The sequence below is a fragment of the Centruroides sculpturatus genome, unplaced genomic scaffold (genome assembly GCF_000671375.1).
Source record: "Centruroides sculpturatus isolate CEXI.00-Female unplaced genomic scaffold, Cexi_2.0 scaffold257, whole genome shotgun sequence".
Classification (NCBI taxonomy): domain Eukaryota; kingdom Metazoa; phylum Arthropoda; class Arachnida; order Scorpiones; family Buthidae; genus Centruroides; species Centruroides sculpturatus.
Window position 1 is genome coordinate 55,735 of NW_019384389.1, and position 15,179 is coordinate 70,913.

General features: G+C 27.9%; 1 protein-coding gene across 2 annotated transcripts in view; it reads left to right on the forward strand.

Moving 5' to 3' along the window:
* LOC111618178 (PAN2-PAN3 deadenylation complex subunit pan3-like) overlaps positions 1-15,179 on the forward strand; it is a 133,325-nt gene that overhangs the window by 55,158 nt on the left and 62,988 nt on the right. Inside the window, exons 7-13 of one of the 2 annotated variants that reach the window (XM_023359641.1) lie at positions 4,379-4,560; positions 4,610-4,804; positions 4,876-4,933; positions 5,115-5,162; positions 5,334-5,492; positions 9,890-10,006; positions 12,859-13,008. In XM_023359641.1, coding sequence (XP_023215409.1) covers positions 4,379-4,560; positions 4,610-4,804; positions 4,876-4,933; positions 5,115-5,162; positions 5,334-5,492; positions 9,890-10,006; positions 12,859-13,008 — 909 coding nt within the window. The remainder of the gene's footprint in view (positions 1-4,378; positions 4,561-4,609; positions 4,805-4,875; positions 4,934-5,114; positions 5,163-5,333; positions 5,493-9,889; positions 10,007-12,858; positions 13,009-15,179) is intronic. The other variant, XM_023359642.1, reaches the window with a different exon arrangement.

The following is a 15,179-nucleotide window of genomic DNA, read 5'->3' on the forward strand; positions in this document are numbered from 1 at the left end:
TGTTGTAATGTACATTGAAATGTTGGAAAACTGTCCAAGTTTTACATTTGCTCTTTACAGTTTCTCAGTGTTATGCCCTCATGTTACATGGCATACTTCCACCTGATACTCAAATTCTTATACTTGCTACAACAAATCTGTTGTCACTCCTCCTATAGCAGCCACAGTTCTATTGTTCCTGAAGTTTCTTCAGATTACTCATGATGCACAATGATGAATGATTTTGATTTTGTGAGCTGCAAAATACAAAGTTCCTTCTCTGTGGCAGAGTCATCATTTTCATTTATGGTACTTCCTAGAGCTAATAGATGATAAGACATTTGAATGCAGATGGGAGGTGAAACTTGGACAGTTACTTTATCAATTGGTATACATCGCATACTTCTCAGAAAATAATTAACATAATTACAGTAATATAAAATGATAGCATTCATTTTAGAGGATTCTGTATTATAACAATATACAAATGGGAGAAATTGCACTATTCCCTCTTATTTCAAAAACAGATTGTTGTATAAATTAAAACCAAAGTCCAGACTGTATTAATAATAAACTAAATGATACCAGGTTGTTTACAGCTTACAAGATCAGTTAATCCAGAAAATTTGGCCTAAAGATATAGATCAAATTCTTAAGATTAATCAATATTCTCAAAATACATGTCAGTTAGTTCACTTTGTTTATTATCAGATTGTCATTTGTTAAGGAAAACAAGATTTTTAAAGAGAAATAAAACAACTAAAACAGTTGTTTTCTCTTTAAAAATCTTGTTTTCCCTAACAAATTTAAAAGAAACAACTTTTAAATTTAAGTAAAAATATATTTTGAGACAATCTCATCTTTAAATCAAATCTTAAAAACAGTTTTGATAACTTTAATTTTTTGAATTTTATTTAACTTTACATATACTTTGTGAAAAAGAGAAGAGAAAATAACACTGAATTGTAGTGCACAAAAAGTTTTGTGCATTTCTTTCTCTTGACATAATGCTCATCTCTCTTGGTTTCTAGGAAAAATAGAAAAAAGTTCTTTTTATTTTCTATTCTAAAATTTGCACTTTTCATCAAGGATACCAATAAAACAGACATGCTTACTTACACTTTCATACATTATCTACATATTTCAGGTAGTATATTATCTACGTATAAAAATTTTAAATTTGAATAAATATTAAATTAAACCTTATATAAATATCAAAAGTATATAATACTTTTTTTTTTGTTTTTTAATTTATTAAAAGCTTTTTTTTTAACAATAAACATGTAACCATTTACTATGCAGTAAAAATTGACTAATCTAACATTTTTGGTTTTCTTTTAATATTTTTTAAGAATGGGGTGAAGTTTTAGTAAAAACTTTAAATTTTGAACCGACAATATGGCAAACACGCAAGCATTTTTTATTATTCTTTTGAAATATGAATGTTTATAAGAAAAGAGTTGTGAAAAAATAGAACATGTGCATTCTGTTCTTTTTTTCATTTTAACAAAGTATGAACTGGCTTCAAAATTAAGTACTGCATGCCATGGGCAATGCAATTTCTAAGAACAGGATAAATTATTGATTGTTATAGTGATCTAATCTGTTGTTTGGAATGTGTATCTGCATTCCTTAATTAACCTTCACCTTTGTCTTCAAAATTGTGGCATCGAGAGTATACCTAGTATCCAAGAATAAGTCCAAGGACTTATCTTTTTAGTGGATTTATTTACAAAAATATCTGATATAAGATTATTTTATAGAAATTATAATTGTTTTTAGAATATATACTGGGTACAGAGAAATTAACAAATTTCATCTGAAATTAATTGCATTTTAGAGATAATTTTCAAATTAATATAACTAGTTTAAATATCTTGTAGGTATTTTCTGTATGTATATCTCAGTTAAAAATCACCACACAAAAAAATTAACGGTTAAAAATAAAATTTTCGTAATGATTTTGTAAACTATGCAGATTAAGTGGTCATTGATTTGTATGTCCTTCATATATGTGTTAATTATCTTTATTAATTAAATTATAGCTTTTTAATTAATTGGATTTGATACAATATATTTATTTAGTTATTATCGGGGTCATGTGATTTAAGTATGTTTGTGGAATGTTAAGAAATTGATTTATCAGCATGACATTATGAATGGAAAAAGTGGTGGAAAGGATAAAAATTATTTCAAAATGCTTGAAAACATTGTAAGAATTTATACTAAGGATATACAAATCAATGCCTAGAACAGTTAGAAGGATGCATTAAAAGAAGAAAAAATTATTTTAAACACTTTTCTGTTAACATTTTTAACATAATAAATGCATAATTTTATGTTGCTTTTAAGAATAAACCAAACTGTCTTTTGGTGTGACAGTTGTTTACTTGAAAAGTTTTTGATTACAAACAAATACTTTTGACTTTTTAAAATGTCATCTTTAGGTTAAGCATATTACTATTACAATTTTTTAAAAATTATAATTTGAGTAGTATATGCATTTTGGAAAATCAAAAGTATTTATTTGTAATTAAAAACTTTGCAAGTAAACAACTGTTATGCCAAAAGACAATTTGGTTTATTCTTAATCTAACATAAGTTTAGCATTATTAAAGAGCATATTTTTAAATGTTACTTTTCTTTGTTTTTTTCTTCTAAAGCAGTTCATATTAACTCATCTTTTTGAGAAATCCAGACTCCTGTATATTATCAATGTCAACAAAAAACTGCCACTACAGATTGAATGATTTTTTTTTTCTTTTTGGATTATTCAAAATTTTTATTTTTTTTAATAGTTTTGAAGAAATCTTACATTTATGTACTCATATTTATTATGAAATTTGATAACTTGTTAAAAATCAAAAAAGGATTCTTTCATGGAATAAATTTCTTCAGCATCATGAAATGTTGAATGTTGTTTGTTTATTATCAAAAAAACAAGGTAACTATGGCAAAATTATAAGCATGAAAAATGATCTATAATTAATTTAAAAATTAAAAACTGTTTTGTGTAACTAACATCAAATGACAAACATTTTAACAAAATTCTTACCAAACACAAATCTTTTTTTTCTCTGTTATTTGTTAAAATATACTTTGATTAAAGTTAATAAATTTCACTAAATCCATACAGAAATAATTTTAACAAATTATACAGGGCATCCAAAAAGTTACTGTGTAGTGAGAAATTTCTAATGGCATCAAAGTTAAATATATGGCATTGCACACAGGATGTATAAGGTGTCTTGCATTTCTACTCTGCAGTAGATGCCATTACTATTTCTTCAGATGTTTTTGTTTTTGGAAGACTTCTCTATTGATTATAATCTTCCATGGAATCTGACCTCACTTCTCCGGACCATTTCACTCACACCATTTTAGTATCTCTGGGGTCATTTCCAGCATTTGCTGTAGGAGAAACTGCAATATTGTATGCAAAGCTTTACTTAAATCTTTTCCATTGTGCAGTAACGTTTTGGACACCTTTTAGTATTTGACATAATGATACTTTAGTTCTTACCTGAAAATGAAATCAGCTAATACAATTTGTCATCAAAATCCTATTTTCCAATTTAAAGTAGATATTGTAGTAATAAACTGTGTGTGAAGTAAAAATCAAATCAAAATAACATTATAATTGAATGGGAAAAGAAATCAGAAATGTTTCTTTCACACATCAGATATAGGGTGCGTTTACTTCTGAGTTAGCAGTGCTAATTCTGATAACCGGATGTGACGTCATTAGCATGTGTATTTGTGCTTGCTTGTCCAATTCGAAAGTGAACACATACGCTAACAAGAAATATGGCTGGAAACCGCCATATTTCTTGTTAGCGTATGTGTTCACTTTCGAATTGGACAAGCAAGCACAAATACACATGCTAATGACGTCACATCCGGTTATCAGAATTAGCACTGCTAACTCAGAAGTAAATGCACCCATAATATTCTGAATGATAATATATGAATAGAAAAAGCAAATATTTTAAACATAAGATTTTATTCTACATTTTCCAAAAAATAGACTCTTCCAGTATAACAATAGTTTATATATCTGCTATAGAGTGTAACTGTAAGTGGCCCACATTTCCAATGTCATTCTTGTATCTTGCATGCTTGTAAAACTGTCAGTTAAAACTTTGGATTTTCAATGATTAATGTTAATTGGAGTTTCAATTGATTAATAAATTTGCGTGCTCTAACATTGCATTCTGAGACATAAAATTAATAACAGCTATTTTCATTGCCTTAATTTCTGAAGTATGGGTATGAACTGTTATAGAACATTCTATAAATACATGAATATATTTTAGTATGACAAATAAAACAGCTAATCTATTTTAGACTTTATGAAATTATTATTTATACTGTAATGATAATATATCTTAAATTTCAGATGCAAGTGGGAATAGAATAAGCTCAGGCGTAGGTCACAATTCCAGTTTGTCTCCTCAAGAATCACCATTGTTAAATAGGAGGAGTAGATCTCCTCTTGCTTCAAATTTCTTAAGCGCACATGGCACCACTTCACCTTCTCCAAATCATGATCAGTTTGTTTCAGCAAATACAATGATTCAAGTAAGAAAAATAATGCTATAAGACTTCTCTAAAATTCTTTTTCATTTAGAATAAAAAATTTTTACAGGAATCAGTTGAGGGAACAACATACTTTTATACTCCAGAGGAAGGTACAACAAATGAAGAAAATCAGCCATTTCTTATGCCTGACTTTCATATATATTCAGGAAATCCTGCTCATATTGAACACTTAAAGCCAAAGGCCAATGCTCCTTCATTTTTCCTTCCAGATGAACTTCGAATGGTAAGGAAGATTTTTAAAAAGTGAATTTTTAGTGTAATTATGGAACTAATATTTTTTTCCACCCCTTAAAGGATATTCTTCATCGTCACAGTTTGACAATGGCCCAAGCAAATCCGGAACAATATTCTGGTAAGTTGTTATTCCATAAAAGAATTTGCAACAGGCATGGAATAAGAGTAATAGCTATTAGGTTACTTTTTAATAACTATTATTTGTTAGGTAAATAGTGGGTCATTGAAGCAGCTTCAGAACTGTTATATTTCTAATAAATATGACTTTTTTATTGTCATGCTGCCATTAAACATCACAGAAGAAATTCTTTGGGAAATAGAAGAGTGTGATAAAAACCTTTTATCTAGTAAGCGAGCGTTGATTTATATAAAACTTTAATCATATAAGCATCTATTTATTCGTCTGCATTTGTACGTGTGAAGATTCAAAAAATGATAGCATTTAAAAGAGTAAAAGACAATAAATCCCAATGTCTCGTTACTGTAACGGTTGCAATACTTCAGCATTTCTATTTCAGATTTGCCTGCTGAAGTTGATATTTACCACAATCTCTGTCCTTTGGATTCTCCTTCCAATAATGGTCCAACAAAGTCCAATACATTTGGTTTTGTGACATCTGTGTACAAGGCAACAAATATGAAAACTGGTGTTCATTATTGTTTAAGAAGGATACATGGTAATATATTATTGAAAATTTTTATAGAAAATTATATTTTATTTTTTTTATAATTTTTTAATTATGATAGTCTTACATTTAGTAGTTTGTTTGTTTGGTTATGGCAACACAACACTTGGGAGATCTGCCTGGGGGGATGGTTTCCGGGAGGTCTTTTTAAGAGAAACTTGCCCCTATTTTAGCATCACAGATGTGGAGAAAACCCAGAAAACTCCATGTAGGCAGCCTGTCAAAGCGAGGCATGAACCCACAACCAAACTCCCAGTGTTCAGAGAACAAAGACCGCTTGGCCACTGGTGGGCCTTACATTTAGTAGTAATTGAACATAATAATTGAATTAATTCATATGCCTTTGTGTCCTTATTATATGTAATTTATTATATAAATATCTACTAGGACATTTCATATTATTAGGATTTATTGTACTGATGTCCAGTTTCTGCAAATTGAGGAAAATTATTCAGGAAAAACAATCTTTTATTGTTCACCTGGTATTTCACCTGTACATACTCTGTGTTTCAGACCTTAAAATCCCTCAACCAGCTTGTTTACATTAATGAGGTGCTAAAACAAGATTTTATAAAATTAAAACAATATTCTAAAAAAAATTTGTTCTTGACAATAATACAATTAAAATGATTTAAATTACAGATTTTGGTTGTTAATTACATAGAGATTTAAATAAATTAATAGAAAAATTCTTACCATATTCAAACAATAAACCTGTATATAATAAACACAAATGTAAAAATTTAAATATTCAAAAAAAAAAAATGATGATTAAAACATTTTATTAAATTTAAGTATCCTTTGCTTATCTTTTCTTGTTCAATTACCTTATTGCTAATTTTATTCCCTTTATAGCGATAAGGTAATTGAACAAGAAAAGATAAGCAAAGGATGCGCAAGTTTAATAGAATGTTTTAATCATCATTTTTTTTTTTAATATTTAAATTTTTACATTTGTGTTTATTATATACAGGTTTATTGTTTGAATATGATAAGAATTTTCCTATTGATTTATTTAAATCTCTGTAATTAACAACCAAAAATCTATAAATCATTTTAATTGTATTATTGTCAGGAAAAAATTTTTTTTAGAATATTGTTTAATTTTATAAAATCTTGTTTTAGCACCTCATTAATGTAAACAAGCTGGATGAGGGATCTTAAGCTCCGAAACACAGAGTATGTACAGGTGAAATACCAGGTGAACAATAAAAGATTGAGAAAACTTATTCAAGAAAAACAATTTGCAGAAACTGGACATCAGTACAATAAATCCTAATAATACGATATGTCCTAGTAGACATTTATATAATAAATTTACATAATAATTGAATGTTTTTGATAACTGTGATATTCATCAAAGAATGTAAATAAATTACATCATCAGATTTAAAGTGATATATTTAATTTATAAATATACAAATAAACAAGCAAAAATTATTGTGACATTGTCACAATGCCAGGCTGCAATTTTTAATCATGTTTTTAATTAATTTAATTTAAAATATATGCTTTCCATCTCAAATTAGTAGTGTCTTGCCCCTGTACTGTACATCATACTTTTTATGATGACAAGGTCATTCCAATTATTTATATAATTCTGTTCTGGGAAAAATTTTTGAATTGAAGCCACGTGACTTCCAGTCTAGACTGGAAGTGTTATGGACAAAGTGATTAATACGGGCATTATGAATAATGACCAACAAAATCGGGCATTGTAATAAATTTCAATAATTTATCAAATTGACCAGTCATTATGAATAGTGCTACCACCTAGTTGGGCAAAGTGATAATAATATGTTGAGGAGTGGTCATCTGACATAGATAGCCAATCAGAACTTACATCTTACTTGCTCACGCGTATTGCATTTAGTACCGAATTTTAAATTTATGTGACCAGTAGTTAATCTTTCTTCTTTGACAAAAGTAACGATCATGGAGGAATCATTAAGTGATATGAATAATCGCTTCAACAACCGATTAAACGAGTTAAAAACCAAAAGGGCTGAAGAAGTAGCATATGGTCTTTTAGATATTTTTACAATTTTCGGTGCACCAAGTATTCTACAAAGCGATAATGGCAGAGAATTCGCCAATAATATCATCAAACAAATGTGTAATATGCGGTCCGAGTTAAAAATGGTGCATGGAAAGCCCAGGCACTCACAAAGTCAGGGTTCAGTAGAAAGATGTAATCAAGACGTAGAAAATATGCTTAGTTCTTGGTTGGAGATTAACAATACTAACAAATGGTCGGAAGGATTACGTTTTGTACTACTGATGAAAAATCGAGCGCATCATACTGGTATAAACTGCAGCCCCTATGAGGCCATGTTTGGAGCAAAGTTAAAAGTTGGACTAAAGAATTTTATACCCAACGAATCGTTGTTCAACGTTAATACGGAAGAGGATCTACAGAGACATTTTAAAACTATCAACGAAGTAAGTCAAAGTTGCTCAAACTCTGAAAGTCCGGGTACCGTCCAAGAAAACATTATGAAATATTATCTGATAATGCCACCCTTACATAGCAATATAACTGATGAAGTTCAAAGATCTACATCGTCTTCACGTGAAAAAAATCTAAACCAGGATGTTATTAGTATTACAGAATTGGTGAATGAAGAAGAAACAATCCAAACAATTGATCCAAAAAAAGAAGAAAAAATAAGAAGTGTGTCTAAAACAAGGGCTTTGTTTAATCTTAAAAAGCAAGCAGAAAAAATGATTAATACATCAAATTCCAAATACACAGCAGCTATTGTTGGTGATACAGTAAGGATTCGTGTACCTGATGAAGATCGAGCCCGCAGTGATGGAAAAAATATTTTAGGTGTCGTTGTTGCGGTTAAAGATAAAAACCTTTACAAACTGGGTACCAAACATGGCATATTAAATCTATTATATTCCAGAAACCAATTTACTGTTTGTAAAGAAAACTTTATTTCTGTTGGAGATGTACCGGGTGCAGAAATTTCGCTTAGAGAATGTGCAAGAATGTCATCAATTCCTGATGGCCACAACTATAGTTAATGCTGCTGAAAAATTGGTTGAAAATCTAATAGATGCAAATGCTACCAAAGAAAAAAAAATTATGTAATTCCAAATGTCATGAAAATGTTAATTGCTCAAATAAATAAACTAAAAAGCATTTAATTTTTTATATAATTTATACCAAAAATTGTTAATAATACTTTTCGTTAATATTAGTTTAATTAATATAGTTAATAGTACTTTGATATAATTTACAAAAAATAAATATTTCTAAATGAAATAAGTGGAGTTTTTTTAATCAAATTTAAAATTCTGTACTAAACGCTGTACGATACGCACACGCAAGTCAGCGTGCCGATTGGCTAGCGTATGTCAGATGATCACTCCTCAACTTATTATCATCACTTTGCCCGACTAGGTGATAGCAGTACTGGTATTCATAATGACCGGTCAATTTGATAAATGAATCAATATTTATCACACTGCCCTCCCTATTTGGTCATTATTCATAATGCCCGATTAATCACTTTGTCCATAACAGAAGTTCAAATATAGTCAGTCAGAGCCTTCTGTCCCTAAGCTTTCCATATCTGGTCTTGACTTTTATATATTTAACACTGTTCTCAAGATTAAGTAAGGACACTCAGACAAACAGACACCAGTGGGAATTTATAGGATACATTTCTTCAAATTGCAGCCCAACAATAAGTTGTATAAAAACATTAAAATTTACAACTTTATATTAATATTTAATTGTCAGAACATAAATAATAACCATTTTATATTCTATTCTTAGCAACTTTTCTATAAAAAATAAATAAATTTTCATTTATTATGGCCCAATTTGTAAATTTTTTTCTTTGTCACATATCAAATTTATTAATTAATATAATATTAATATTGATTTATTTAGAATATCTATAATTAACAAATTGTAGTTGTTCTAAATATTTATAATATATTAAGTATATTTGTAGTTATTACTAGGATTAATCAATTTTATAGCTGCAAATTTGACACCAGTTATGTTTTTTTTATGCATGATTATTATATTCAGACATGTAAACTTAATATCATTTTCATGTTGCATAATAATAATACAAGAGAAGATAACTGCAAGAATATTAATATAAATCATAGAGGAAATGGGATAAAACCACACTGCGAACAATAAATTGTAATAAATGTTAAAACATTCCAAAAAAAACCTTGAAAATTAAATATACATGTAGCTTGGTATGGAACATATAAAATTATTACAGAAAAAAAAGGAAAATAAATTATTATTTTAAATTATTTAATTTATGACTGTTAATTGTAAGATTTTATTTATTTATTTTTTTTAAATTAGTTAATCAAAGAAGCTTATTTTATGTCTGTTTACACTTTTCCAGGATTTCGTCTGACAAATACAAAATTTATAGCAGTGGTAGATATGTGGAAAAAACTCCAGCATTCAAATTTAGTTCATTTGAGAGAGGTTTTTACAACTAAAGCTTTTGGAGATCATTGTAAGTATTTAATGAAGGCTTTAATGATGGTTTTCTGTTACGTTTGTGTTATTTATTTACTTTACGATGGTGGTCTTTCTTTTAACCTACCATATTAGTGAATTATATCTTTATTGTCAAAGTGTTGAAATATAAGTTTTATCTTAAATAAGATACATATAAAAATGTAGTATATGTAATGTAAAGGCTATATTATCTTATTTCCAAAAGACAACTCTAAACATTTTTTAATATTCACTATGAAATTAATTTAGATGTAGATTGAAATATGTTTTTGAATCATAAATTTTATGATTCAAAAACATAATGTATTAACATCATTTCTTTAATGTTAGTGTATAAATACTTATATGTTTATTAAATTATTATAAATAAAAATTATTAAAAAAGCATAGTAAATGAAGACTTGTCAGCCAAATAGTTTTTTAGTATATTGCCACAGAATAGCATTTTGCATGTCTGTGTCATTCTTGATACATTTTGATTTTTTTCCAATCCATACATCAATATTGATACCTCATGCTTCAAGAATTGATTTAAGTGTATTTGTTATTTTTAAATTATACTTTCTAGTGAATATAGCGAAATTTAATCATGTAATTTTTTTAGATAATTCAGATTTTATGATTGGTGTAGACATAATGATACTTTAAGGACATTTGTACTTCATAAATAACAATAAACATAATAATAAATATATGAGACAGTACAAATAACAACAAATGGCAAACAAACAATTTTCAATTGCATTGCTATTTAAAATCGTTTGCATGTAACAACTACGTTTAAATTTATGTAAATGAAAAATATGGTCAGTCATATAAATGTTTTAAACATACTTGTTATACTCAATGGCTGTCTTTGATTTCAATAACACTTTCATGTCAAAATTTTAAAATACTTTTATTTATTTCATTTACATTATGTAATGAATATTCTTATTCATTTATATTTATTGTATGCTTAATTGTATATTTTCATTTAAGTACATGCACACATGCATACAGTTAGTTTATATCAATAGAGCAATTATAATAGTTCAGGCACATTAAGAAAAATACTGTATCTATTCTCTTGTTTTAGAAATTGCATGAAAATTGAAACATAAAAACTGTTATGTTAAAATAATAATTTTTTATGGATATTTTTGGATATTATGGATATANCCCCCGGTATTAGTGAATAAAATAAATTTTCTGTAAATTATTACTCTAAAATTAAATTTATTTGATGTTTTAGCTTTACCCTGATGATAGCTTATCATTACTATAATCTTTAAATTATCATCATCATTTCCTTTATTTATCAGTTTAATATTGGATTTTACTAGTACATTTAAAGAATTTTAATTTTAAGCCTGTAAAATAATTTATTCAGAACTAAGATCAATAGTTCCTAAGGTGGGGTATAAAAAATTTCTTGGGTGTACAAGAAAAGATCAATATTGATTTTAAGCATGAGTTCATAATTTTAAAACAATAATAAATAGTATAATCAAATAATTTTTTAAATATCTTATTTAATTATGTAGGCTACCTGTTTTTTTCTTATTATCAAGGTCATGCGATCTCTGCTGATCCTCTGGAGGGATCTCACATGATAAGGATTTTAATTTACACACAATGATATTCATTACATTATTTTAAATCTAAAGCTGTAAAATTTTATGATTTCTGTTGTATACAGAGCATACTTTTTTATTTACTAATATAGTGATGTGTGATTAAAGAAATTCTCACTGTTGATTTAGATAATTTTAAAGTTTTTGAATATCTTTGACTCCTACTGTTTTCCTGATAAATATAATTTTATTTTATTTAAATAAATGATGTTGAAATATTTTATAAATAATATGATCACATTTATTTATTATAACTATTTGTAATGCTGACTTATCACAATATTAGCCATGTTAGAAGTGAAGCTGTTATTGTTTTGTTTATTTCAAATATAAGTAATAGAAATGTTAAATTATTGAATTAAAGTAATTTGACATTAGAGGTAGGCATCAGGTGCCATCTCTTAAGTAAATTAATAATTAAAATTAAATAAATAAAAAATAAATTTTAGAACCTTCTGGAATAAAAGAGGATGGCGCCTAACGCCTACCTCTAATGTCAAATTACTTTATTCCAATCATTTAATTATAGCCCGATATTTAGGCGATCGTTTGGTAATTTAATATATACTATTCGGGCTTTGAGTTGTTGTTATTTATATTGAATTAAATTAATTTCTTTTTAATTTTGCTGCTAAACGTAACTAAATTAAAATCAAAAGTACATTGTATCCTGATAATTTTATATTATTACATTGTTTGAAATGANTTTTATTAATTTGATTTAAATAAAATGCAGCATGTACCAAAAAATGGATGTAGTAAAAATGGATGTGGGAAACATGTGCACTGAAACCTAATTTAAATAGCAACATTGTTTTGTGTTGGGTCGTCTAATGGTGCAAGGCAATCTCACTGCTACTAGCTTCTGAATATTGCTGATTGGTTGGGCTGTTGTCTTTCTTTAACATAAGAAGTATATGGAATTAACAATCAGTCTCTCTAATCTGTGGTCAGCTCTTGTCAAGTATCTTGATGATTGTAAACCAAGTTTTGACTGTATTTAAAATACATTCTGTTAAAATAACTATTGTAAAAACAAATTGGATATAATAATAATGAGATAAAATAATGTAAATTTATAAATGAGGCTGTCATTTGTTTAACCAGTTTTCATTAAAAATTCAAAAATTAATTAATTTTCCTAATTGAAGCTGTTGTTTGATTTTTCATTTTTAAATTAAGTACTTACATATGCTAAATATTAAAATTTCCATTTATTTATATTTTATAGCAATAGTATTTGTATATGATTACCATCCTGGTGCTGACACATTAATGAATCAGTATTTTAGTCATACATCTCTTTCACCAATTAATGGATTCCTTCCTGGATTATATACAGGAGATGGTCTTAGTAGATCCTATTCACAAACAAAATCAGGTATGTAACTTTCTAATTTAAAAATTATGATATTAAAGTATAATTTGAATAGAATGTGAAGTTTTCTGAGTTAGAATATTAGGAAATTTTATATTTACAAAATAAAAACTATTAAATGCTTTTAATTTATAACAGAGATAAGTAAATGTAGAGGGTCTTCCAAAATGAATTGTGCCATTTAAATTACTGTAATTACGGTATCTGAGATGTGTTTAATGTAAAGTATGTCAGTTAATAAACTAACTGCCTGAGTTTCATTTCCCATCTGCATTCAGACATTTTGCTGTCTATTACCTCTAGGAATATATGCTGCCATAAACAAAAATAGTGATTCTGCAAATGAGACAGCAAGGTACTTTGTGTTCTGCAGTTTTCAAAGTCAGAATCACTCAATAACATGAGTAATCTGTAGGAGTTGTAAAATTGTGACTAATGTGAGAGGAGTGATAACAGATATTCCATAGTGAATGTAGGAAAAATTTGAGTATTGGATGGATATGTTGTGTGACAGAAGATGTACACACTGAAATATTGTAATGGGCAAATGTAAAATTTGGACATTTTCCAATATTTAAATGTACATTATGACATTCTTGGATAATACAGTAGACCCCCTATAACACTTAAATACGTTCCGCGTTATTCGAATTTTATGTTGTAGGAATCATTAAATACATGAGCCAATCGCAGCCCGACACATGTGAAGTTTACGGACTAAGGCTGTTTTAACTGAAATTAACTGATTCTAGACTAATTCCACTCAACATTTTAAAAACGCGTATAATTTTTTTGGGAATAATCCGTATAAACTATGCTATAAACAAAAAATTGTAGGATTACTTACCGAGTGTGCACCGTTCAACTACGCCGTTGCTCAAGCTTGTTTTCGTTGCGGAACAGCGCACGAAATGGCGGCCGCGATTTCTGATAACAAATTTTTTGCAGAAAAATAACTTGACCTTTGGAGACATCATTAATATAAATAATTTTTATGGCCGTTGAATAAGAAATGTTTTTTTCACAAGAAATGTATAAAATTAGTGCTGTATTAGACTTATGGTACCTAATTTACATACTGTATAGGCAATAATAAACTCAACTTACTAGCCTAAACTCTCTGTAGCGTGGCGCTAGATGGCGGAAATTATATATATAATTATAATAAAGTTACAATAAATTAAGTTAATATATAATTATATATACAGTACCTAATTTATATATNGAATATTGTTTAATTTTATAAAATCTTGTTTTAGCACCTCATTAATGTAAACAAGCTGGATGAGGGATCTTAAGCTCCGAAACACAGAGTATGTACAGGTGAAATACCAGGTGAACAATAAAAGATTGAGAAAACTTATTCAAGAAAAACAATTTGCAGAAACTGGACATCAGTACAATAAATCCTAATAATACGATATGTCCTAGTAGACATTTATATAATAAATTTACATAATAATTGAATGTTTTTGATAACTGTGATATTCATCAAAGAATGTAAATAAATTACATCATCAGATTTAAAGTGATATATTTAATTTATAAATATACAAATAAACAAGCAAAAATTATTGTGACATTGTCACAATGCCAGGCTGCAATTTTTAATCATGTTTTTAATTAATTTAATTTAAAATATATGCTTTCCATCTCAAATTAGTAGTGTCTTGCCCCTGTACTGTACATCATACTTTTTATGATGACAAGGTCATTCCAATTATTTATATAATTCTGTTCTGGGAAAAATTTTTGAATTGAAGCCACGTGACTTCCAGTCTAGACTGGAAGTGTTATGGACAAAGTGATTAATACGGGCATTATGAATAATGACCAACAAAATCGGGCATTGTAATAAATTTCAATAATTTATCAAATTGACCAGTCATTATGAATAGTGCTACCACCTAGTTGGGCAAAGTGATAATAATATGTTGAGGAGTGGTCATCTGACATAGATAGCCAATCAGAACTTACATCTTACTTGCTCACGCGTATTGCATTTAGTACCGAATTTTAAATTTATGTGACCAGTAGTTAATCTTTCTTCTTTGACAAAAGTAACGATCATGGAGGAATCATTAAGTGATATGAATAATCGCTTCAACAACCGATTAAACGAGCTAAAAACAAAAGGGCTAAAGAAGTAGCATATATTCTTTTGGTTTTTTTTA